Source organism: Thunnus maccoyii, chromosome 2 (assembly GCF_910596095.1).
Source record: "Thunnus maccoyii chromosome 2, fThuMac1.1, whole genome shotgun sequence".
Lineage (NCBI taxonomy): Eukaryota > Metazoa > Chordata > Actinopteri > Scombriformes > Scombridae > Thunnus > Thunnus maccoyii.
Genome location: NC_056534.1, coordinates 11,782,330 through 11,807,824, shown reverse-complemented (window position 1 = coordinate 11,807,824; position 25,495 = coordinate 11,782,330). Strand labels below are relative to the sequence as shown.

Sequence of the window (25,495 nt, the reverse complement as noted above, 5' to 3'; positions counted from 1 at the left end):
AAAAATTGTTCATCATCCGTGACAGGTGTAGAATCGAACAACAGTAATGTTGCATCTTGTGGAAGTTTTTGAGAACATTATAGTTTATTTAGTTAGATTTAGTGCATAAAGTTGACACAAAATTCAAATAAAATGGCTGATGGAGTGATTTTTGGCAACTGTCATTGTAAAATTGTAACAATATTTAAATCCACTCACAAAATATAATTAAATTTTGCACAAGCCTGCAGAGAATATTTGGTGTATGAACGTCTCCACTTGTAGTTAAAAATTACAGCCTCATGTTACCTTAAACATAAAGAATTATATAATCAGTTCTACACAGTGAGATGTACGGATTTTAATTTAAAAATAAAAAAGAGCACATGTGTCAGATTTATACTCTATGAACTGATACCCAACTCACTTTGGAGAGAAAAAGTACAATCTATGCATCCCAAGACACTGTGCTACTAATTTAAAAAAGCAAGTTTAGTAATACGGATTAAAATTAAATTGGTTTGTTGCTTAAAAACAACTTCAAGGAAAGTTTAACAGTCTTTGAATGTGATGGTGACACAGCTGTAATCACTGTCACCTCTCCTGCACCGGTTTCCTTTCACAATCAAATTAAATGCAAGTTGGGTAACTTTGAAACTTTAAATTGTATGTTTGGATCAGCTCCAGCTAAGCGGTCGTAGAAAATGAAGCTAAAAGACAATTCTTAACACACCCAACACAGAAGAAGCTTGCTGATTTACATATATATATTTATGAGGAAGCAAACATACACTGGTTATTCGTTCTTGATCAGGACTAACACTGTAATGTACATTGTACCCTTTAAACAAAGGATTAGTCACTGGATTAGTCCTGACACATGATTGTGACAAAAACAACTGAGCGATCTTTGTTACTGCTCAAATCTGAGGTGTGAAGAGGCAAAAGGGAGGGCTGCAGTTTAATCTTTAATCCTCTTTAGCCACATGAACAGATGACAGATGATTAACAGTCAGTGGCAACTGCACACTATACTGTATCTATATTGTCAGGGGTTAAAGATAATGCTGTCATAAATGTACACCTATCATGGTGTAGGACTTTTTCTGTCACTGTTATTGGGATTGTAAATTAAAATATATCTGTTTAGTGTGGGCTCATTTAAAGGAAGTAGATAAATAAGGTTGAGTAGCGTATATTATAACCACAATTAATATTCTGAGAAGAGAAGATACTGCAGCAGTAAACAATATAATATTTAACATAGACTGGAGCCTCCTCTCTGTTGAGGGTTTTTGAGTTCCCCAGTTTTCCTGGATTATCCCTTCATAGTCCACTTGTTTTACATGCCACTAACCCCACTGAGTCCCTTCAACAACTAAACCACTCGACAACACTAGACAGTCATTTAAGGTTGTCTAATTAATTAACAGATTAACGCTTCAATTTAAAGTGGAAACAACAGAATTGGGCCTGTTTGACGGGGGTCGGCCAGCGTTAAGCTCCACCCTGAAGCTTAACTGTTTCCTGCTTGTTTCAGAGGTTTGTAGTTACTGTTGTTGTGCAACAAACACTTAAAGGGGATTAATGGGATCTCCTGAACTGTATTGTAATTACTTAACGTTGCTTACTGTGTGTGTGTGTGTGTGTGTGTGTGTGTGTGTGTGTGTGTGTGTGTGTGTGTGTGTGTGTGTGTGTGTGTGTGCTCTGCATTCATGTTCTTGTGCATGTCAAGCATGTTTGCATTACATAAAGTATGTTTTTTCACCATGTGGCCACATATTTATACCAAAACACACCAGAAACACTGTGCATGAAACCATTTATACTGTATATAAGGTTGGTTGGAGTCACTTGACCTGCACACTGAGGAATTCAACAGTAGCATCTTTTTCTAGAAATTGTGTCCCTGTTTGTCTGATTAATTCACATATCTTATTGTAAACAACTTTTATAGGAGCTACTTACTATCGTAAAAATGTTTCCTATGAAAGGAGTTTACTATGACCTGTGGATTATCCAGTGTAATGGAGGCACTTTTTCTAAAGAGAGATATTTACTGTGACCACCACATATGAAATCCCAGTAACATCTGTTTTACTGAGATGTAGGCAGATACCTCAAAATCTGGACAAATAAACCAAGTTTTACATGGCTTCTCCCAGTAAAGGTAAACAAGGGGAAAAAAGATTTCTATTTTTGCAAATAAATAATGTTTTTCTTTCAATAAAATAATCTTTGTCTTCACAGACTCTATGGAATCTGTATCGTACCGAATCTCTTCTGGCGACCCTCAGGGTTTGTTCTCAGTCCATCCAAAGTCCGGCCTGATCAGTAACATCAGACCTCTGGACCATGAGTCACAGCCGTATGCCCTGCTGGTTCTTCAGTCCTTCACTGACACTTCCCCTGTTTACAGCACCACACAAGTCAACATTACTATAGCTGATATTAACGACAACACCCCTCTCTTCCCGAAACTCACTGACACCATCACAGTGTCCCAAAACACTCTCCCAGGAACGGTGTTGTTCATCACTCATGCACATGACTATGACAGTGGAGCCAACGGGAGGGTGCATTATTACCGAAAAAGTAGCAGAAATGGTACGTTTGTTGTTGACCCCAACCTTGGGACAGTGACGTTAAATCAGAGCTTACAGGTGGATCATCAGCAGAGGTACAGTCTGGAAATTGTGGCAGAAGACGAAGGAGAACCCTCCCTGAGCTCCACACTGATCCTCACAGTCAATGTAGACCGAACAGCTGCCGAAGACAGTCTTGCCTTCGAGACATTAGTCTACCAGGTGGAGATAGGCGAGGGCTACCGGAAGGATTCACGGGTTATCCAGGTGAGGGCACACAGGAGCCGTGGAGCTCACACATCAAACTCAGGTCTCACTTACTCCTTGGAGGCAGAAGCGGGGTTTCCACCCGCTCCGTTTCGGGTTCACCCAAAGACGGGATGGTTGTATCTCTCTCACAACCTCGACTACGAGACAGAATCCATGTTTCGTTTCCGGGTGCTGGCCACGGCGAAGGAGGCCTCGCTGGCTAACACCACAGCTACAGCCTCGGTGATCGTACTGGTGCTGGACATCAATGACAACGCTCCAGTGTTCAGCAGTGAGGTGTACTACTTCACCGTGTCAGAGGGGTCGTCACCTCAAGGACTGGTGGGAACAGTTAAAGCTGTGGATGAGGATTCTGGGAAAAACGCCCAGCTGTCCTACATCCTCCTCTCAGATGGAAAGTTCTTCCGTATCAACGCTAAAACAGGTAGAACTTTTACACTAATAACTAATCATTTTTTGCTTTACCGTGCAGCCGTACAGTCCTCGCCCTTTATCTGTCTTCTCTGCGCGCTTCCAGGTGAAATCATCAACTGGGTGGCGTTGGACCGCGAGCAGCACAGCCAGCACAGTCTGAAGGTGATGGTGACAGACCAGGGCCACCCTCGTCTCAACGCCACCGCCACCGTTCACATCCTGGTCACTGACGTCAATGACAACGCACCACTGTTTACACACCTGCCTGCCAGCAAGGAGCTTAACGTTCAGGTAAACATGTTTGGATTTTACGTCCACATTGGACTTAGAGAGTCCGTCAGATCCAGGCAGAGTGAATCCTTCTTCAGATGCAAAGTTTTTTACAGAGATCTAAACCAAATTTCATACTAAGAATAACAAAATTATTTCCTTATAGATTATAGCACTTTTTAAGCACTTTTTAAAAACTTATTTTAGTGTTGAACAACACAGAAAACACTAATACAGATTTTTATGTCTTCCTCTGCTTTTACTTTTTCTTGGATATAAGTCTGACATTTAAAATTGCAGTCTTTTATTTTAGTGAGAGCAAAATGCTTAATATAATATTTATTTTTCTGTAGCATTGTTTATTTTTACTGAGGCAACTGCTCTATTGATATTTTGTATAATAACATTAATTATCTATAACAGGAGCTCCCTGTGGGCCTCCCCTTAGATAAAGCTTGGAAAAAGGCGCCCCCCTCAACCCCCCTTAGTTTACTTGCTTAATTTCACTCAATTGCTGAATGCCTGTGGGATCATGATTATGTTATTTGATCCCATAGAAACTCAACAATTTAGCCAAGATAGCCTAAAATTGCTGTTTGACATAACATCAGACTACACCGAATATATAAAAAAGTCTGTCCCAAGGCATTTATTACTTTCTGACTTCGGGTAAATAGGAAAAACAGTAAAATTCCCCCAAACCACTGTATCTCTGAACTATCTATTTAATCAAATCACACACATTTAAGCTATTCTATGTGATCTCCTTTTAATGTAATATTTTTTCACTTCCATTCACTGAGCCTCCCCTGGGGACGCCTGCCTCCCACTTTGAAAATCTCTGATCTATAATATTATATATTTGACTTCACTTTCTTAAAACAGTGTGTGAGCCTTTATGACTCATCCAGAGCATTAGGAATAATATTTCTGTTTAATTATATTATTCCAGTGGTTTTCTTAAGGCACTTTTTAAGACGATGTGTCATAAATCACTTGACTAAAACAGCAAAACCACAGAAGTGTGCAGTTTGGTTGATATGGTCACATATTGATATTCAACCTAATTCACACTGTACATCCTAATCTGTACATTGCAGATATGGGCTGGTCTACCAACAGGATCCTTGGTGACAAACATGTTTGCCAAAGACTTGGATGCAGGAGAAAATGGAACAGTTACCCTCTCGCTGGTCACAGGTGAGTTGTGAATGTCATGTACTGTTATTGTGTGTCTCTTTTATTCATGAGTTCCTCAGTATCACCACCTTGTGTTTCTCTCAGTTGATCTAGAAGATGAGGCTTTTAGACACTTTGAGATTGATGGTGAAACTGGAGACATCAGGACAACAGAGCTTTTCAACCAGAACGCTGAACGATATTACACTCTGCAAGTAACAGCCAGGGACGGCGGAGCCACACCTCTGGAAGACACCGCAGTCATTCATGTACAGGTACAGACTTTCCTCTGCTGAATACTGTGATTTATGTTTTTTTAAGTGAACTTCCTGCTACATTAATCTACTTTGTATATAGTTCATTCTAATTCAATTTCTGATCAGAGTCTTGAAGCATTGAATTAAGTAATGATTATATGATTCACCCTTTTATTGTATGTTACTGCATTACAGCTTAGCCAGAAACACTCCATTGAAAAAATGCAGTAAAATTATCAATTATTATCAGTTATAAAACATGAGGACCACACAAAAGTTTTCCAGATCAACAAAGTGTGGTTTGATCAGTTTGTATGTTTTGTTTCAAAGCATTCTGCCTTCTGTCTTTAATTATTTAAGCATAATCAGCAGATTATTTCTATCTGCTAGTGTCCATTCATTGTGAATTTACACTGATAACAGTTACTGTACAACTGAGTTTGTAGAGATGAGGCTGTGATTGTTGTTTATACCTCAAAGGGAAAAAGAGAGTCGACACATTGAATATTGCTGGCTCCAAAACATTCACATCCAGACCATCACAAACAGTATATACATGCAAAAAATTACAGCTCCACCAATGATGAGATCACATGATACAAAAAAAAAAACATGATCCCAAAATTGATCCGTTGTGTAGATAAAACTACACAGCAACTGTCATGAATCAGGCTGTAGCCTCTACAGGAGATGTGCAGAGAGAAAAGATATTTGGAAAAAAATCCATAACTAAGTTTGGCAGCAGAGGGAGACATTTATATATTTATAAGCACTCATGTAGACCATGAGGCGTTCAGCATGTAGATCCAGAAAGTTTCCCGTTTTTTTTTTTCCTTCAAATCTCCTCCCCCGGTAAATTTTACAACTCTTCAAAGGGGTCCAAACGATAAATCTCTCTCTCTTTTGGCCTCTTCCAGCACATCTGTTTGAAATATATGATTCTTTCTGTTTTTGCTATTTATAATTCTACTGCTTTTTACATTTTCTTTTCTTTTTTTGCAAATAAACAAATTACCAGTGTAATACTGTATGTATTTCACCTGCAGGTTCATGGAGTGGAGGCTCAGTTTGTCCACTCTGACCACCAAACAGTGAGACGTTTTTCGGTGAGAGAGGACATGGAGCCGGCGACTGTTATCGGCTCTGCCAGTGTTTCAGGTAAAGGGAAATTCCACTATTCTATCACTGAGGGCGACGGGAGTGTTCACTTCGGCATCGACAGCTCCTCTGGTGACATATACATAAACCAGCCACTGGACTATGAGTCTGCCATGCAGTACTTCCTCGTGGTTTGTGCTGAGGATGTAGGACTCGATCCTGCAGCGAACGTGTCAGTGCTGGTCAGCGTGATAGTGGAGGATGTAAACGACCACACGCCCTGGTTCCCTGATAAACTGGTGATGTTCGGTCTGCGGGAGGATGCTGCAGTTGGATCACTGGCGTTTGCTTTTCATGCCAGGGACGCTGATGGGACCTTTCCGAACAGCGCCCTCCGCTACTCCCTGACCTTTGACCCTGGACGCAGTGGGTTGTCTTCACGCTTCCCCTTTCAGATGAACCCTTACACAGGGAGCTTGACTGTAGTGGCACCTTTAGACCGTGAGACGACCCCCAGCTATGCCTTCACTGTAACAGCCACCGACCAGGCGAAGAGGAGGGACGAGCGTAAACAGACGTCAGTGACGGCTCAGGTCTTCCTGCTGGATGTGAACGATAACCGGCCGGTGTTTGTATCAGCGGACACAGTTCAGGTGATGGAGGACACAGATGTGGGGAGTCTGCTGCATCATTTTGTGGCCATAGATGGAGATCAAGGTGAAAATGGCGTTGTATCCTACGTCATCATGAGTGGAAACAAAAAAGAATTCTTCACACTGGAGGAGAAAACAGGTAATGGACAACTTTTGATTACATTTTCCAGTCAATTAAAAACTGAAAACTTTATTAAAGACGCAACAATCAAGGTTAAAGTAATACAAGCAAACATGGTTATAAATTAATAAACACTCAAACACTTATATCAGCAATATATCAGCAGTGTGACCAGATTTCCCGACCACATAAGAAAACAACAGAACAATATGAGCATGGAAATTCATTCTTGACCTTGGGATTAGTATGTGATAAAATAATCTCAACTCAAGGTCCATTTACTAGTTTTTTCAGAGCTTCAACCACACTACACAGTACTCATTAGCAAATGGCTCAGGTGTCATCATGCGACCTAAGTGTGGCATTGAACACATGATAGCAAGTGAGATGCAGTTTAAAGCTGTGACAAAGCAAGTGGAAGGCTTTCATTTCATAATAATGCCACTGCTACGCCTTGATTTTTAGAACTACTTTGTTTTTGCTAAGTACAGACTCCCCTTTTTTAGTAAAGGTATCGGTAGGGTGTAATAGGACATTAGCAGCAACTTGTCAGACAAAACTTTTACACCCCTGACGGTAGTATTTTTAAGAGATCTAGTTTGTTTGTTCAGTAAAATCACTAAAAAAGCAGTGAATATGCTAGCAAATACATGAAATCTTGATCCTCATGTGGACTTTGGTTTATTTTAGCAACCATAATAGGATGCAGACAGAATTAGTAAAAAAAAATATTAAATTTAACATCATTATGCTAATATTTAATTCCTGATGGCTAGAAATAATTCTCATTCTGTTAAATATTTTCCAGATTATGTAGATCAAAGAGGAGGGTATTTTTTGGGAGTGGTTTATCAAACCACATTGTACAGTTTTGAAGTGATTATTTTGAGAGGTATAACTGATGCATGATACGTGAGGTTTCACGACATTCCTGATATTAAATTGGAAAAAAGTCTCTGCATGCAAATAGAAAAAAAACTCCAGCACACACTCTCACTTACTGCTGGAATATTTACTCGTTTACGATGTTTCGCTATGTCCGAATTATTTCAGGTGTACCTGATGAAGGTCAGACAGACCAAAACATTGTAAACTAATAAACTTTTTCTCATTTTTATTCAAGATTGCTACATTAAAAAAATGATTCCTCCTTTTGTGTCCATCTTGGTTCATCTTCTCTAGGCCTCTTGTTTCTCTCCGCCCCTTTGGACTATGAGACACAGCGTTCCCACCGTCTGACTGTCCGTGTGGTGGATCACGGTCTACCCGTGCTTTCCTCGACCCAGACTCTGACAGTAGAGGTGGGGGATGTGAATGACCAGCTGCCCGTCTTCGATCAAGACATCTACAACGCCAGTGTGGCAGAGAACAGAGACCCTGGTGAACCGGTCACCAGGGTTTCTGCCACTGATAAGGATTCAGGTAATAATTATTAGCATTTTATATCCTCTTGTGAGTTTGATTATTTGTTAGTCATGACTAAGCTGCTTTTGTCAAATAACACTCTTCAACAAGATTATTTATAATCAAATATTGCAAACCATATTTGTGACAGAAAATTTCAACAGTGAATGGATTTTATTCTTAAGAAGTGCATCCAAATTCAGTTATTTCTAATCCAATGATTGCCCAAATATAAAAATATAGAACCAGGATGACCCAGCAGCATCAAAGCTATTTGTCTCTGAAGGCAGATTTGATCAGAGTGTGATGGATGCTTTAGTCCAGAGACAAACACAGAAGCATCTGCTCTGTACTTCTAGTCACTAACTCTGTCTACTCACCTGTCCTCTGTTGTTTGTACTGAGGGATTTCCCTTTTTTTTGGAGTGTTTTCTCATCTAAATTAAGGATCTGTGGATAGAGGGTGACATTTTTCATACAGATTGTAAAGCTCTCAGAGACAAGGTTTTTGGCTATTATAAATAAAAATGACAACAGAGGCCGTTAAGAAATAAATTTGCTGGACTGACTGGTCTCTAAAAATGTTTTGATGAGCTGCAGTTCTGATCTTGTATCATTCAGTTTAACCTGAAATAATCATCCTGTGGAAGAAATGGCAGTTTGCTTCCATGGTGCCTAGATGGCAGCACTAGCATGCGTCCATGAAGCCAAGCAGCCTCAAACGTATGCATTAAACCAAACAGTGACACATAAAAATGGAATAAAACTGAAGATATTAAAACATTCATGTAGGAGTTTTTTTCTTTTTCCGTGTCACTTCAACCTGTTATTACTTCATGAGTTAAATATTGAAAATAGGAAATTCCCCCACAGCTTTTCCTCTGTTTTTCTTCTGTTTAAAAGGTAACATAAAGCAAAGCACCACATGACAAAATCCAGTTGAGCAGCAGCTCACCCTTCCATGTTTTGGTTTAACTTCAGCAGCACAGTGAATCAAGGTTATCGTCTGTTTAGTTTCACTCCATTAGCCGTTTAATTGAAACCAACCTCTGCCCCTTTCCCTCATGTGTTGCTCCATTTGTGTCTTTTTCATATGCTACATACACTGTACATCCCACCAAATCTCATTCATCTGACCCCTAATCATATTCGCAAATCTACACATCAGCCCTGTTTATTTTAACACGTTGTGTGCGGGGCCTCCTAAATCCCATTTCGTCTCCTCGTGTTGACAGTACGAGTCCTTTTAAATACTGCTGGCACCCGGAGGTGGAGGGCATGTGGCAGGAGGATCTGTACAGGAGGGGTTTTGATGTGAACTAACATTCTTGGGGGTGAGAATTGTCCAAGAACAGCAAGCACACAGCTCCTCTGGGAGATTTGAAAGGTCCTCTCTCATGATGATTTCCATAATCCAAGCCATCTGTGCCAATAGGCCCCGTGTTTTCATCTGTCTCCTCAAATCGCCCCGTCTGGCAGCTCAGCCCGCTCTCCCACCAGTCTTATTTGATTATCATTTGTGCTGCTTTTTTCCTCAGCGCTCCCCAAAAATGACCATTGTTTTGTGCCTGTGTTGGTCTCTGTATCCAGTTTCGAGTGTGACAGCTAACCTGTGTAACGCTCTGCATGTCCTGGATTTCACTTTGTTCAGTAAATGTTTAAACGTTTGGAGGGAATAACTGTTCTGTCTTTGGGGTCACAAGGAGACAAATTTATTATTCATGGAGATGAATGTGATCCAATCGTACTTTTATGGTAAGATTTGATCACCACATCAGACTTACCGTGTACACATTCATTTGCATCAAGGAGTGCTAATTAACTCTTTGACTTTTTGACTCTTAACCCTCATAATTGTTTTCTAAATATAATCAAAAGTATGAAGAAATTGCGGTTTATGTTATGAACTCAGTCAACTGTGGCAGGAAAATCTGGTGAATGTTGAGCATAATCTTTTGTTCTGAGTAAAAATGAAGCCACACAGAAAGCTTAGATTAGGCGGCTTTATTAATCCCTTTTGTTATTTGTGTCTCTTTTGTTTTTTGCAATGACAAATAACAAAAGAATCATAGCAGATATTACGTATATATGCCTGTTTTGTCCGACCAACAAAAAACACAAAGAGATTCAATTTTCAATTACTTAAAACAGGAAAACACATGTGAGAAGCTGGAACCAGAAAATGTTTGATGTTTTTGCTTGAAGAAAAATTGAAACGATTAAATGACTATCAGAATAGTTGCCAATTAATTTTATATTGATCATTTAATCAAGTAATTGTTTCATCTCTATTCTATTAAGAGGAGTTAGTGTAATTAGTAATAAGTTCAGCTCCGAATCCTGCCGTTAACTATAAAAATGATGTAAGAAGTATTGCTCAATTAATAAAAAATAAATAAATAAAAGGCCAATCATTAAGCAATATATATGTAATTACTGTAAAAATGAAAAGTAAAGGAAAAAAATACAACCCATATCTCAGAAAACAAGCATCTTGGCATTCATAAATGGTCACTCATCACATTTTTTAAGACAGCTTTTTAAACACCTTTTCTAATGAATCAGGAGTCAGTCTGGTTATAGAAACATTGGCAGTAAAGTTATTACTCCAACCTACAAGAGCATGAACGCTTTGGTTTACTCAAATTACAAAGATAACAGATTTTCTCATTTAGCTCCAGTTGTATCCAGCCATGCAGATAGTTTTGGTTTTATTTGTCCAGATTCTGTCTTTGAGATTTCTGAGGTGAATAAACTATTGTTTGTGCTGAGAATTTAAAAGTGAGATACACTAAAATTCAAGCAACATCTCTGAGCTGAAACAGTGTCTGTGTTACTCTGAATAATCCACAGAACAAACTGTGACCAGTTTTTATAGTGACTAACTTGTACTGACAGTTTCTGCAGAGATCCTCCGAAACCGACACAATATAAAAAATACACCTTCTGTAGCTGCTACTGGACGCTGATAAGCTTCACTAACAGAGTTTGTGTGTAACTTAAATGCTAACTTTTATTCTTTTGGTTGATGTTTTGCTGCCAATAGAAGAACGTTCAAGAAACAGGGTCAGACTAGAGCAGCACAGTGTTCAGATAAGTCAGGTTTTTTGCCCACATTATGTTGTGTGATGCTTCTGTTTTCAATTTGGTGATCAGATAAGGCCTTCTTGAAATAGAAGCAGTCATAAATATAAACTCACCTGATGAGCTGCTAAACTGAATCTCTGGTTCGAAGAAAAATAAAACTATTTTATCGGTACTGATGGAAAACATGAATATCATAGGAAGGTAGGAGCTTGTTTTAGACTTGGAAAATTGATGATTTCACTAGTGTTTGCATTTCTTGTATTGATCGTTCCAAGGCTGAATATATTTGTAAGATATTTGGAATAAAAAGAAGATTAGACATTACATTCACACTTAAAATTATTTTTACACAGAACCATAAATGAAATATAATTTACAGAGAAGGCAGATCTTATCAACTGAGGTAGGCAGATGTTCAGTTAAAGTAGGATTTGATTTGCTTGTTTGAAGGTGATATGTTGTTGGCTTTTTAATGAGGAGATTTCTGTTTTAGCAGCTAATAGAGAGTACCTTGTATCTTTCATGATAGCACATTTCTGTCATGTAAATCTTCTGAGATGTTTTCTCTTTAAATTTATGGATTTGTACGGTATGTATGTATGTACCAGTTGCCCTTGATTCATCTCTTCTGGCTGTACAGTAAGATCTGCCATGTGCATCTGCTTTCTAGTGTCTAAGCTCACAGTCTGGGCACAGAAGGACTCAATTCAGTCACCATAACATTAATAACAGGACCTTAATTTTTCTTTTTTTTTTGTTTAGTTTAAGTAGTTTTCCTCACACTTTTTAAAATGAAGCTACATCAAGGCCCATAACAGTGTTTAGCCCAGCAGAGCATGTAAAACATTTGTATTTACCGCCTGTTTCTGTCCCTCAGAGGAGAACGCTGTGGTGTGGTACAGTCTGTTGCCGGGCCCCGGCTACGAGCTCTTCAGCATCAACCCTTACACCGGTCTGATCACCACTACCTCCTACCTGGACAGAGAGCAGCAGCAACATTTCACTCTCAGAGGTAGGACATTTGAGCAAGCACATGCTGCCAGATACACACATAAACACACACTGTTAAAACCTGCTACGCCAGAAGTGACAGAAATGTAAGCAGATGTAGGGCTCTGAAAAACCTCAAACTCTTGTTGTCAAGTAGTGACTCCAGTTTGGGTGATTTTCATGTTTCGTTTTCAGTTTGCTGCTTGTTTTTTTGGTAATTTAACAAAATTCTGAAACCTTTGTGCTTATGACGCCCTTTCTAAAACCCTGCTGGAGATAAAGTCAAAAACATATTGATGATATTAATGAAATAACACGGTTTCCCGTAGCATTTTATAGTGGAAGCAACCTGCCTCTCCTGCAAAAAAAAGCACATCCACCAGTGTCAGAAGAAATTCTTACACTTGACTTTTTGAGCTTTAGGAAAAAGGAGCAGTGACGCTACATCACATAGCAAAGACTACACATTTAATAAGTGAGGCGGTTGTTTAAACTGTGTTAGTAACTATATTGATAAGATGTAGCGAGATCTGATTCATCTCAGCAGGTGATAGTGATGGATTAATCTCATCATATATTCACTGCGACATATTTAATCAGAGCAGCATGTTGCAATGTTGGAAAAAACCCTCCAAGTTTCCAAGTTGGGAAACTAGTGACAAACAACTCAATCAGTCCCAGTTCGATGTTGATTTATGGGGAAAGAATTCACCCCTACAGTGACCAGTTGGACTGCATCAAGTTGAAGGTCAAGTTAGTACTGTAGACTCGTATCATCGATGGCTGCAATCAGATGGTGCAGTGGTGTGGGGGTTGGCAGCACTATCCTGCAAGAAATCCTGGATAAAATGGTATTTCAAAGATATCGCCTGACATTACCGTATGTGACCCTGAGGATATACACACATCCACAATCCGACTGTTTGAAAGACTGTGATTCTGTTGTTTGCTCAGTGTTCCTTTTTGGCATTTGAATCAATACTTGGCTTAAATCTTCCTCCTGAAGGGTTATAAAAACATCTAATGTCAATATTAAAACAAAAAAGAAAGTACATAAAGACATTTTCTCATTCCTTACGCCTCTCTGTTTCTCATTCTCTACTTTCTCTCTTGTCATGCTTCACAGCCAAAGTCATAAAGAACTTCAAGGTCCACCCCCACGTTATTCAGCAGATTGATTTATAAACAGTAGACGTTTAAAGAGATGTGGTACTGTACGTATATCTAACCTCTGCTGACTGCTGCTGCACCCTCAACCTTTTTGAAGTGTTTGCTTTCACTCTCTCATGGGGATACTCAGTAATTACATTTAAACTATTCAGCAGTGTTTAGTGATAAACTGCTTTCAGATGTTTTATCATAATATTTGTACAGTCAGCAGTATGGCGAACAATTACATCTAATAACGAAATATAATAACAGGAAAGTCTGAATGTCTTGAAGTTGTGCCAGAATCACACAGGGCTTATTGGGAAATACCGAAATATGCAGAGACAATTTTTTCTGGCTGCAGATGAATTTTGGAAAGAAATGAAATACCAAGTTCTTTTCAGCAAGTATTAAAATCTGTCGCAGTGCATTTTATGTTGACAGGATTTTTTTTCTCTTTCTAAGAGTCAGTGCTGCTATTAAAAATGTAATCTGGCTTCAGTCTTAGGTCAGCAGAAGTGATGCCAATAAGATTGTCTCATCGCTGTGCTTTTAGATTGAGAGTGTTGAGCAAAATTGTATATTTCCATACAATCTATTACATTTAACACTTGTCCCTTTCAGTTATTTACCAATAGCTATATTTATTCCTGTACATTTGGTTTGGAAGCACAACTTGTCTGTAGGTGGAGATTCTGTGTGGATTTAAGTCCAGAAAGTAAATAAGAACAATAAATCAGGGGACGTCATGGTGTTCTCACAACGTCCCCGCTTGAGTCATAGCCAGAGATATTTGTTGCATGTCATACCACTTTCTCTCTCTTACCTACTGTTTCCTGTATATCCACTGCAGCCTACTAATAAGGGCAAAATGTTAAATAATAGTAATAGAAACCACTAAAATGGGAACCCTGATGTTTTTTTCAAGCAGTAAAAATCAGTTGCTAAAAAAAAAATTCTAAATGTTGTGAAGCTTTAGGGGGGAAAAAATTGGATTACTGATTTTACATGACAGTCAAATTAAGTTTAAGTATCAAAATGACTTTAAAGATTTCTGCTGAAATATGTTGGAGAAGAGTCAGAGTTTGAATTCCTTTCGATTCCTGTCCTCAGTCCAGGCTCGCGACAGCAGCACGCGGCCTCTTTCAGGCACCGCTACAGTGTTGTGCTCCGTGCTGGATGACAATGACAACCCTCCAGAGTTCATGCAGTCATCCTTCCAGATCAGCCTGCCAGAAAACCTGTCCCCCGGGGTCATCCACACTGCTCAGGCCTCCGACCCAGACCACGGAGAGAATGGAACTATACACTACTCCATACTAGGTAAGGAACACAGATTATATACAGATCTCTAGGTTACCCAAAATTATTTGGAAGATAAAACAAAGACTAATGGTAAAATGATTATCCAAACTCTCTGTTTTAAGTCTCCATCGCAGTTTTAAGACCAACTTTCTGGTTTAATTTGGAGCTATCGTACATTTTACTGTACAATAAAGGATTATTAGCAACATTTCAGGTGCACTCAATTTCGGTTTTACCTTTAAAATACAGAGCTTTAAATTATCTGCTCATTTACAACCTCTCTGACTGCTCATGTCAAACTTTTTCACAGCTATCTTGTTGAATTTTTGAGATCTCAGCAATTACAGTGTGAACATAAGCAATAGACATAATTGCCAAATCCACCAAAATAAAACCCAAGTTGTAATAAACCAAAACTATCCTTTTATTTCTGTCCACTGTTGGTTGTGACTACAACTCTGATTGTCTTTAGGTGAGGACTACAGAGGTCGCTTCACTATCAACAGTCACACAGGTGCTGTCAGCACCACGCAGGTCCTTGACCGTGAAGAAAGTCAGAATTACACGCTCACCATACAGGCCCGCGACTATGGCCCCACTCCACTCAGCTCCTCTACCCAGCTCCAGCTGGTGCTGCTGGACCAGAACGATAACATCCCCTCCTTCACCCGTAAGAGCTACCACGCCTCCATCACGGAGGGCCTACCTGCCGGAGCTGAGGTCCTGCGTGTTATCGCCCTAGATCCTGACGAGGGGTCCAACGGGGACATAACCTACTCGCTGACAGAGGACAGCAGCCAGGGGGCCTTCTCAGTCGACGCCTCCACAGGTGTGATCCGCACCACCAGGTCTCTGGACAGGGAGAGCAGGGCCCAGTACACCCTCAGAGCTGTGGCTACTGACGGCTGCACTCAAGGACCGCTGAGCTCTGTGGCATCAGTGACCATACAGGTGGAGGATGTGAATGACAACGTGCCAGTTTGTGTCCAGAATCCCATCAGCGCCTGGGTTACCATGAGGACTCTTCCAAACCAGATAGTTACCACAGTGACAGCAACAGACAGTGACCAGGGTGACAATGGCACAGTGCAGTTTTTTTTGTCTGATGAGGAAAATCTGTTTGACGTCAACGGTGAGACAGGCGAGATTTCACTGAGGAGACGAGTGAGAGCAGGTTTCTCTGGGAGGAAGCTGCAGGTTGTGGTTTCAGACAGAGGACAACCTGCTTTAACCTCCACCTGCCTGGTGTTTATCCACCTGAAAGGAGAACATGAAGGTTTACAGTTCACAAACAAAGTGTACAACGGCACCGTCAAGGAGAACAGTAGAGCTGGTAGGTTGGACCACTTCTATTTCTGTTGTTTCTACTGATGACATTAAATACCTCATTAACATATTCACTCTGTGTTTGTAAAGGCACTTGGATTGCAAAAGTTGAGGCCAATGACCAAACCAACAGCAGACAAAGGATCACATACACCATATTTAGTGGCAACGAGAATCACGTTTTCTCCATTAACCGTCACACAGGTAAGAAACATGAGATTTTGCAAACAAAAACGTTTTTTTTGTTCTTTTTTTCTGTCCTTCCAAAGTTGTCGCAGTTCACGGTTATCACTCACAGATGGCATTCTAGTTACATTATGTATTTTGAAGGAAAGTCATGCATGCTTTTATCTTCATTTGAATTATGTAATAGCACAATTTCTCATTCACTCATCCATTTTATTTTTCCACTACGGTATCCAGAAAATATCTTTAATATCCAGTTTCCATTTTGCTTTGTTTCTTACCAGTGAACGTTAACAATCCAACCTCACTATTTTTAGTATCTTTCTACAAAATGCCCCTTCAACTTATCTTGTACATCTTGTTGTTTATATACAAGTACTTCCTAAAGAAGTATGATTGTTGCCAGCCTGATTTTATCATGTTCTAGCCCATGTCTGCAATTGCATAGATACAGTTGCACAACATTCAAATAACACCATTCTGTGTCAGAGAAGGATTGAATACTTTTGGCTTCTACAAAAACATGAACCTATGTTCAGTTGTGTTTTTCTTTCCTTTACTTCCTCTTTATTTTTCCCTGATCTGATTAAAAAATATATATAGGCATTACAATGCCAAAGTAGAAATATTATTATATATTATTCAGTTTTACATTTTATAATTTTGAATGTTTTATATTTTAAAATAAACTTTCCACTTTCACCTTGAATTAAAATGGGCTATAACACTCCTGAATGATGTTGTTTTATGCCGTTTTTTACCCTATTTTTAGGCGAGATCCGTGTTCAGAAAGATAACTCTCTGGACTTTGAGGTGAGCCCTCAGATTGAGCTGGTGGTGCTGGCTGACAACGGGCTGCAGACAGCTCACTGCAGGGTCTCCATCAGCCTACTGGACATCAATGACAACGCACCAGTGTTTGAATACAGCAGCTACAGAACAGCTGTCTGGGAGGGACAAGTGCACAATACCTACATTACGCAGGTAAAACTATGAATATTCAAGCCCTATGGTATATATTTTATTGTGTTAACTAGTGAGATGATCCATTTTAAGACTTATCTCCTCCCATATTTTCTCCAGGTGTTTGCGTCTGATGCTGACAGCGGGATAAACGGGCAGATTGAGTTTGCAATTGTGTCTGGTAACCATAACAACGCATTCATCTTGGACTCTGTTCGCGGGATCCTTGCCACTAATGTTTTACTGGACCGAGAGATCACCCCTTCATACAAGTACGCTGATGTAACACATTAAATAGTATTTCTGTACCCATTCGTAGCATGTATCATAGTCAAGACAAGATTTATATGCTTCTACTTAGGAAATAGAGAACAAAAGTCACATTTTCTGTCCTGGCGAGCCTCTGTACCACTAGCATCTGTGGGTTCTTTCATTGAAAGTGTCTTTCATTGGTTGTCTAAAAAGCTAAAACATGATACAGGAATTTATTGTCCATCTTCACAGTTAAATGTGTATCTACTACTGTACTGGAATTAAAAACTTGGTTTCAGCAACCACACATCCATCTAAAGACACATCCAGTCTTTGCCATGAGCACACTGTCAGAGACTCAGGCTCAGGAAAGATGCAGTTGTTGAATGTTAAAATAATCAGTTTTATCTTTGTTAGGAGAGGGGAATAAGACTTCTTTAAAGTAGTTTAAAAGGGAAAATAAACTCCTTTTGTGTGTGGTCTCAGTGAGTCAGTCAGTTTGTTACACTGCTCACATGCAGATTGTAAACAGTGGCAGCATTATAGTTCACTAATGAGTCACTTGCAAATTCCAGATACATATTTGAGTCCTACAAGCTCATGCACGGGTTACTATTTTAATAAGCGAAACGTCTCTACTGTAAATGAGCGAGAGGAAATTATCTCTGTATCTAATGCAAATCGCAGCTTGCATCTTGCAAATTTTATGAGACGGGGCCCTGATCATAATTTCGTTATGACTGTGCACTGCCTGTCTTTTCTTCATAAGACAGTTATCTGACAGATTTACTGACAAGGCAAAAGAGTTTCAAATCACACTGAAATGGAATATCCTCCTGATTCAGCGATAACAGCATAACTGAAAAATGTCACTCAGTACAAGAGTCAGAATCTGCTCAAGTGAAAGTAGAATGATTGATGTTAGAAGTACCTAATACCTAAAATAACTGCTCAGTTTTTCATTTTCAGCACCATACTTAATACATAAATTTCCAGCCTAGCGTTATACATCAATACGCTATACGCTTAAGTGCCATCATTTGTTTACTTCTCTTATTATATTGCAGGCTGGTTCTGCAGGCAGCAGACAGGGGGAACCCTCCGCTCAGCAGCACCGCCACCATCAGGGTGAAAGTTGTGGACGTCAATGACAACAGCCCTGCCATCCCCCCCATGGAGCCTGTGGTTATAGCAGAGAGTAAGACCTTCTCCCACTGCCCTGCTCTCTGACTTGATGTTGAGTGTTTGAAGTTATGATCTATATCCACTTATCCTCACATCTTTGGTTCTACTGCAGATCTGCCAGCAGGTCACATGGTTACCAAGGTGATCGCAAATGATGTGGACCTCAGCTCAACCATCACCTACAACTTTTCAGACAACAGTAGCACCAACAGCCCCTTTATTATCGACCGATACACTGGTGTGGTTACTCTGACTCGAGCCCTGGACTACGAGGAGCAGACAGAATACACTCTCACAGTCTGGGCGTCCGACTCCCTCCACCAGACCACCGGAGAGGTCAAAGTTCAAGTGCTTGATGTCAATGACAACGCTCCAGTCTTCAGCCAGGTCTCCTACCAGGTACAGATGATTTGTATCCATCAATGAAAAGATAAAGGTCACACATACAGCTGATTTGGGTCACCAAGCCATCAATAAGAAAGAAAATGCATACAATCACCACTGTAGCATAACTATAATCAACTTTTTAACAAGGCATGCTTTATTAAGGATTTATTACTTGTAATTAATATTATGCTTTCAATAAGGACAACTTGTAGGCAACCCTGTCGTCATTACCCTTTATTAATGACTTATTCATATTTGTGAGTGCAGACTTGACAGCGTATTACAAAGTCATTATTAATAAAGAGTCACAAGGTTCTCATTTTTATTAACCAATAATAAAGTCATTAGTTACAACTTGAAAACCCTTTATAAAGTATGGCTTATTAGAAAGTGTTATCTGACGAGCTATGCAGTATACATAATGATCTTGCTGGAGATATGACTCATTAGTTGTTCTTTCTTTAAGGTGGAGTTGTCAGAGTTGGTCTCAGCGGACACATTCGTTCTGTCTGTATCTGCTACTGACAGAGACTCTGGAGTCAATGGCGAGATCACCTACAGACTGCTCTCATCTCCTTTACAAGGCTTTTATATCCATCCAGACAATGGTAAGAACAGCTCAACTGATGGAAAAGACATCCTGCAATGACTCTGATATAAATGTCTCACTGACAATAAACTGTTACTGTGTGTATATATATATATATATATGTATAATATATAGAAAAAAGAGAGAGGTTAAGAAGTCACCAAAAGAAAAAAACCATTGAAATGTACTGCAGTTCTTCTGTAAAAGACATTACTTCATGGTGACAAGTTTCATGACTGTCTGGGTGTCTGATTTTCATATTTTCATATTCATATTCTTGTTCCCTCCATTAAAATAATTTTTTTCTGGCATAGTTAAAGGGGCACACTCCACAAGAGAGGGCACAGAGAAAGTCTTAACCTGGTTATGAGGAGCTCAGCAAACACTATCAGAGGTTACTGAGAGTTTAAACTGTGCCAGTAGCAGTATACTTCTCCACTGTTTTATATTTTTATAGTCTTGGATGTACAGTTAAGTTTCATGGACAGGGAAAGAGAGAGAGAGAGAACGGGTTGAGATTTAGCAGCAGTGAAGGCAATTAGAAGTCATTGAGATAAAGTGCTTCAGAGGAGCCATGCCTATCCCATTATCTCCCTTTTAGAAATCCTTAAACCCAAGAAAGAAGATAAATCCTACATAGCTGAAAGCAAACCAGCACTCCTCAGTGCTGGCTAGTCTTTTCCACTCAAGAGTGATTTATGGGCTTCTATCATGTTTAAACCCCAAAGTTTAATATCAGAGAAATGTATTTGCCCTGTTTTGCGGTGAGGAGCACTAATGGAAAGTGAAATTTGCATCAGTGTTGACTAAAGCTCTCTAAAACAAATCCAAAAAATTTAATATGGTTCTTTTTGTGGTAAAGTGCCTCTCAGTTTTTCCATGCTTATATATTTAGCAAACAATGAATGGTACCGCTTTAGAGGAGAGCTTCAGAATTAATAAAGTCATCCTGGAGAGAAGTTTAAGTGGCAGTGAAGTGGAATAATACAGTAAATTGGATGGGCAAACACTTCATTGTCATCCAAGAAGAAAATTTGGTCTTATAGTCTGCACATGGAATTCATAAAATAATAGTCACACAGGAAATCATGTTGCATTGCTGTATCTAATGACAAGGGCAATTATGATTTAACTTGCAATACATTGTCATCCAAGCAGACAGACTTTATAGATCTTATTCTGGAGAGAAACAAATGCAGGGACAATTTGTGTATTTGTTAAACCATCTGTTCAACCAACTGAAAAGAGTTTTATAGTTTTGTTGAGACCAGATGTCAGGTCATTCTTATAGTTTCTCTACTTTGCTTGTAAGATGAAATTGACATTATAGTATGTTTGAATGAGTGCTGGATGTCTGTCTGACTGACTGAAACACATTGTTTTGATACAGGTGTTAAATTTATTCTGCCTTTTACATTCCCAACATAAAGACCCAAACATCTGAATTTAATTTTAACAGAGAGCAATACTTTAAGGAAATGTATTTCGAAAGCATTTTAAGCTGTATTGATTGATTTCTTTTTTGGCCATTTGGGGGCAGCAGAACAAGCTTAAATCTATTATGTTGTCACCTTATTGAGTTGTTATGGCAAAGCAGTTGCCAATTTAGTGTCAACACAAGCATTCATTTAGAGTCGTGTTTCTGACCACCTAAAGAATGTAAGTCAAAAATGAAAAATTCTTCTTTTATATATCTCTGGTATCTGAGAAACATATGTGGCTCTTCTGCTAGCTAAATACTGCATTATGAGCTTTCTGGCTGAAAACAACCTCTTGCTACATCTGGAAGTGAAGTTCATGAGAGAGTAGTTTGCAGACCAGAAAACCAAAAGAGGGTGCTGAAAGATGCTAAAATGCTCTGTAGGGGAACTGAGTTGGGTGATGATTCTCTGTGGGCTCATCATGTTTCTGTCCACCTGCTGAATCAAAGTCTAATATTCACTCTCCTCTAGCTCTGTCTCTCAAATCCTGAGGGAAATCTGTCCCTTTAGCTGCTAAATACTCCACTATGCTCACCAGGTAGTTGCTAACTGTGTCTGTTTGCCGTTTGATGCTAGTGTCCAGTGAGATTTTTTGCCGAAAACAGCTGCCTGCTTTATAAATCTATCTCCTTAAAGCTGAGAGGAACTGCAATTCTCTGTAGGTTAATCACTATAAGCAGCGCCTCTGACATTATACATTATCATTTGATACACTGTTGTTATAAAAAATATCAATTATAGTAGTTTTAAAGAAATTAATTTACTCTTGAACACATTTTTTGTTTTGCAGGGTCTGTTTTCACTAACAAGCCCATAAAGGCCATCACAAACAGCAACCCAATCCATATTCTCGTTGAGGCCAGAGACGGAGGAGATCCAGTACGCTCCACTATCACCTCCATAGACGTGCTGATTCTGGACACCAACGACCATGCACCTTTGTTCCACCAGGACATCTACACTCTTACCATCCCAGAGGACACACCCACAGATACCACCCTACTGACACTCTCTGCAGAAGACCAAGACTGGAGCCCCGAAAATACCAATTTGGACTATGCCATCATCAGGGGAAATGAGGAGAAGCAATTTTGTCTGGAAGTAAAAAAGATTCAGGTTGAGAATCAGATGAAAAATGTAGGAAAACTTGTTCTGTGTAACCCTTTAGACCGCGAGACCACAGAGAGCTACGCGCTAACAGTGAGTGTGTCTGATCGAGGAATGCCTCCATTGAACAACTCTGCTGTCATTATGGTGACTGTGACAGACTGCAATGACAATGCGCCAATCTTTTCCAGCACAGAATACCATGCACAGGTGAGTGAAAACACCCAAGTCGGTACCAGTCTGATCCAGGTCAGCGCTCAGGATCCTGACTTGGGAACCAACGGCCTGCTGCATTATGACATTATCTCTGGGAACAGCAAAGGTCACCTCAAGCTGGACCCTCAGTCTGGCCTTTTGGTGGTGAACCACTCGCTCGACTATGAGGAAGACTCAAAATATACCCTCACCATCCAAGCAGCTGATGGCATTGAATCATCTGAAGACCGTAAAGTGGCTTTTACAGTCATCTTTATCACAGTGTTGGATGAGAATGACAACACTCCTTACTTCATGTTCCCTACTGTTAACTGTTCTGTACTGGAAAACCTACCAGCGTTTACCCACGCCTGTTCAGTCCACGCTGTTGACAACGACTTAGGCCCCTACGGGCAGCTTACGTACTCGATTCTGTCCTCCTGCTTCATGGACTATGGCAGTGGCAACCCTGAGAGAAAGGAGGCATTTGCCATTGACCCCTTCACAGGTGATATTCATACCAGACAGACTTTTGATTATGAACGTGAGAATGAGTACTGCTTTGTAGTGGAAGCCAGGGACAAAGGCGACAAAGCAGCTACAGTGAGAGTGCAGGTGGCCATCAAGGGAGTGGACGAGTTCAGTCCAGTCTTCACCCAGAAGCAGTACCGCTTCCTCCTGCCGGAAAACGCCAAGCTGGGAGAAACAGTCGGCTTTGTAATGGCGATGGACCATGATGGAGGAGTGGATGGGCTGGTGGAGTACTCCCTGGTGAACTCATCACCATTCTTCTCAATAAACAAAACAATTGGTTCTATCTATGTGTCAGGTCCTGTATTTCGTGGACGAGGCAGTCATGCCAATGATAATATGGTGGTGCTGGTTGTGTCTGCAAGTAGTCCCAGATTGGGCTCCAGGACCACCGCCTCCCTGGTTTCCATTGACATCTCCAGCTCAGCAGAGGCACTCACTGGGATGCCTCTCAATGCGCACATGCTTGCTCTGAGTGGCTCATTAATCATGTTCCTCCTTGTCCTCGTCATTTTTGTGAGCTTGGTTCTCAGGTTTAAAATCAAAGAAGCCGCCATCAAAAAGGCTGCTGCCATTGCCTCAAATTTGAACCATGACACAGGTTCATTTGGCAGAACCTGTGTCCAGTCACAGAGTGCCATCTCTTTGCAGGAGATGACACAGCCCAGCATCTTAATGAACAAGAGTGACATATCAAACCCTTATACTCAGTCAGACTCAAGCGGACGTGGATCAGCAGAGGGTGAGACAGCTGAGGACCAGGAGATCAAGTGGATCAATGAGTATCCTTGCCGTAAAAGAGTTGAACCTGTGCAAGGGAACCAGGCCTTGGAGATCTCAGACTCTGCCGTACCTGGGGACAATATTTCCTGCCACTCTATTGATGTAGGGCCGGAGCAACTTTTAACAGTTAGTAAATGTTTAATCTCAGGGATGGCCAGTACAGAAAGCCTCCACCACTTCAAAGAGGAGGGAGGAGGTGAGGGGCTACTTCCTGCAATACTTAGGGTGAGAGATTTGGAGGAGAGCCTGGAGTCAAAAGGGTACGCTCCCCTATCTGAAGCCCAGGCGTCTGCGGATTCTCTGTCGTCACTGTTGTGTCTAGACGAGCAGATGCAGGGCAGCTACAGCTGGGACTACCTCCTGGACTGGGAGCCACAATTCCAGGCTCTGGCCTCCGTCTTCACCGATATCGGGATGCTCCCTGATGAGGAGCTCCAAGGCGGCCGTGAGGACTTAGCAACAGAGTTGAACTGTCTCATATATCCACCGCCTCTTATAACAGGAGTGGCTCAGCCTGGCATTAGGACTGTGCCTCCACGAAACCCGGCTCGCATGCCAACCCTGAGCAGGAGGCCCTCTTACCCCAAATATGCCTATTCCCCTTTAGCCAGGAACACAGGACTCACCCCTTCAGCCATGACTCCCTCTTTCTCTCCATCGCTGTCCTCACTGACCATGAGGACCCCCAGTGCTTCACCAGTTGTGTCAGAGACAGGGGTTGGGGGTATCAGACTTGACTCAGGGCCCCTCACTGCAAGCCTATTGGAGGCAGAAATACAGGTGTAGACATGAACATTGACCAAACTGGTCTCTGACATTCAGTTCACTCTTTCTCCATCTGAAGGTATTTGATCCCCATGATCACCTCAGTATTTTAAGAGACTTCAAGGAATGCCTCACTGTTCAATTTTGATTTTGGTTTATTATCAACATTCTTCAATATTTATGAAATACAACATATAAAACTTTGTCAGGGATAAAATGATAAAGCCCTGGATTTATTTCAGTCGTTGTCCCCATTTTCTGGTTTTGGTTTTAGACTCATGGGTTTCATTACTTTAGACTCAAGAGGGGCGTGACCAGGCAAAGATGTCATGTGAACATAATATAGTAGTTTCATTACTTAGATTAAGGTTGATTTCATAACTCGCTTCTGTAATAAAAACTAATATTAGTGAAAGCCAGAATTCAGTTTTGCATTATATCCTTATATTGCAGCACTTTGAATAAGAGCAGATGTTTCAGTCAGCAATTAATTATTGAATGTTTTATTGTAAACATGTTTATATGTGCACAAAATGAAACACTTGCAGTTGGTTCCAGCTTTTAAATGGAAACTTTTTCATGGTTGATTTAACTTTAATAACCAAAGAAAGGCAACATTGTTATGTGGTTATGTCTATCTTCCTGGAATAATAAAAACCAGGGTTTTGAATTCAGACCCATTTTTTGCCTCATTCATCTTAAACATATTCTGCCAATAAAATCCTGTGACGAACAGAACTTATTTTATTAGTTCAATATAAGACAGTCCATAATTTCAATATTCAGCCTTTCAAAGCTGGAAAAGAATCAAGGTTTATTCAAGCATTATCCAATTATTCAAAAAAAAATCTGAGCATGCATTTTGTATGGATTCAGGATATAGGATTATATTGTCTTGCTGTCACTGGACAGTATGATGGCTGATTTTCATAAACCAGTCCAATGTTGTGGCTGTTACTTTTCTCCATGAATACAAATGGTCTGT

The 25,495-nt window shown here is 40.2% G+C and overlaps 2 protein-coding genes and 1 long non-coding RNA gene across 3 annotated transcripts in view; 1 reads left to right on the top strand and 2 right to left on the bottom strand.

Annotated features, from left to right (window-relative positions):
• The window catches only part of LOC121905110, a 28,516-nt gene extending 12,966 nt beyond the window's left edge, over window positions 1-15,550 (bottom strand). Inside the window, exons 1-2 of the mRNA XM_042423103.1 lie at window positions 15,467-15,550; window positions 12,174-12,291 (exon numbers count right to left, since the gene is read on the bottom strand). The gene's annotated coding sequence lies outside the window, so the exon portion shown is untranslated. The remainder of the gene's footprint in view (window positions 1-12,173; window positions 12,292-15,466) is intronic.
• Window positions 1-25,184, top strand: part of dchs2 (dachsous cadherin-related 2) — a 34,284-nt gene extending 9,100 nt beyond the window's left edge. Inside the window, exons 5-20 of the mRNA XM_042423044.1 lie at window positions 2,230-3,258; window positions 3,352-3,539; window positions 4,619-4,718; window positions 4,803-4,972; window positions 6,001-6,844; window positions 8,009-8,248; window positions 12,194-12,328; window positions 14,569-14,778; window positions 15,233-16,093; window positions 16,177-16,290; window positions 17,045-17,256; window positions 17,356-17,507; window positions 18,555-18,685; window positions 18,785-19,071; window positions 19,526-19,667; window positions 21,920-25,184. Of these exons, the coding sequence (XP_042278978.1) occupies window positions 2,230-3,258; window positions 3,352-3,539; window positions 4,619-4,718; window positions 4,803-4,972; window positions 6,001-6,844; window positions 8,009-8,248; window positions 12,194-12,328; window positions 14,569-14,778; window positions 15,233-16,093; window positions 16,177-16,290; window positions 17,045-17,256; window positions 17,356-17,507; window positions 18,555-18,685; window positions 18,785-19,071; window positions 19,526-19,667; window positions 21,920-24,531 (7,427 nt within the window). The 3' untranslated portion in view covers window positions 24,532-25,184. The remainder of the gene's footprint in view (window positions 1-2,229; window positions 3,259-3,351; window positions 3,540-4,618; window positions 4,719-4,802; window positions 4,973-6,000; window positions 6,845-8,008; window positions 8,249-12,193; window positions 12,329-14,568; window positions 14,779-15,232; window positions 16,094-16,176; window positions 16,291-17,044; window positions 17,257-17,355; window positions 17,508-18,554; window positions 18,686-18,784; window positions 19,072-19,525; window positions 19,668-21,919) is intronic.
• LOC121905114 overlaps window positions 15,931-25,495 on the bottom strand; it is a 41,241-nt gene continuing 31,676 nt past the window's right edge. Inside the window, exons 3-4 of the long non-coding RNA XR_006098349.1 lie at window positions 24,372-24,504; window positions 15,931-16,017 (exon numbers count right to left, since the gene is read on the bottom strand). This is a non-coding gene — a long non-coding RNA (uncharacterized LOC121905114). The remainder of the gene's footprint in view (window positions 16,018-24,371; window positions 24,505-25,495) is intronic.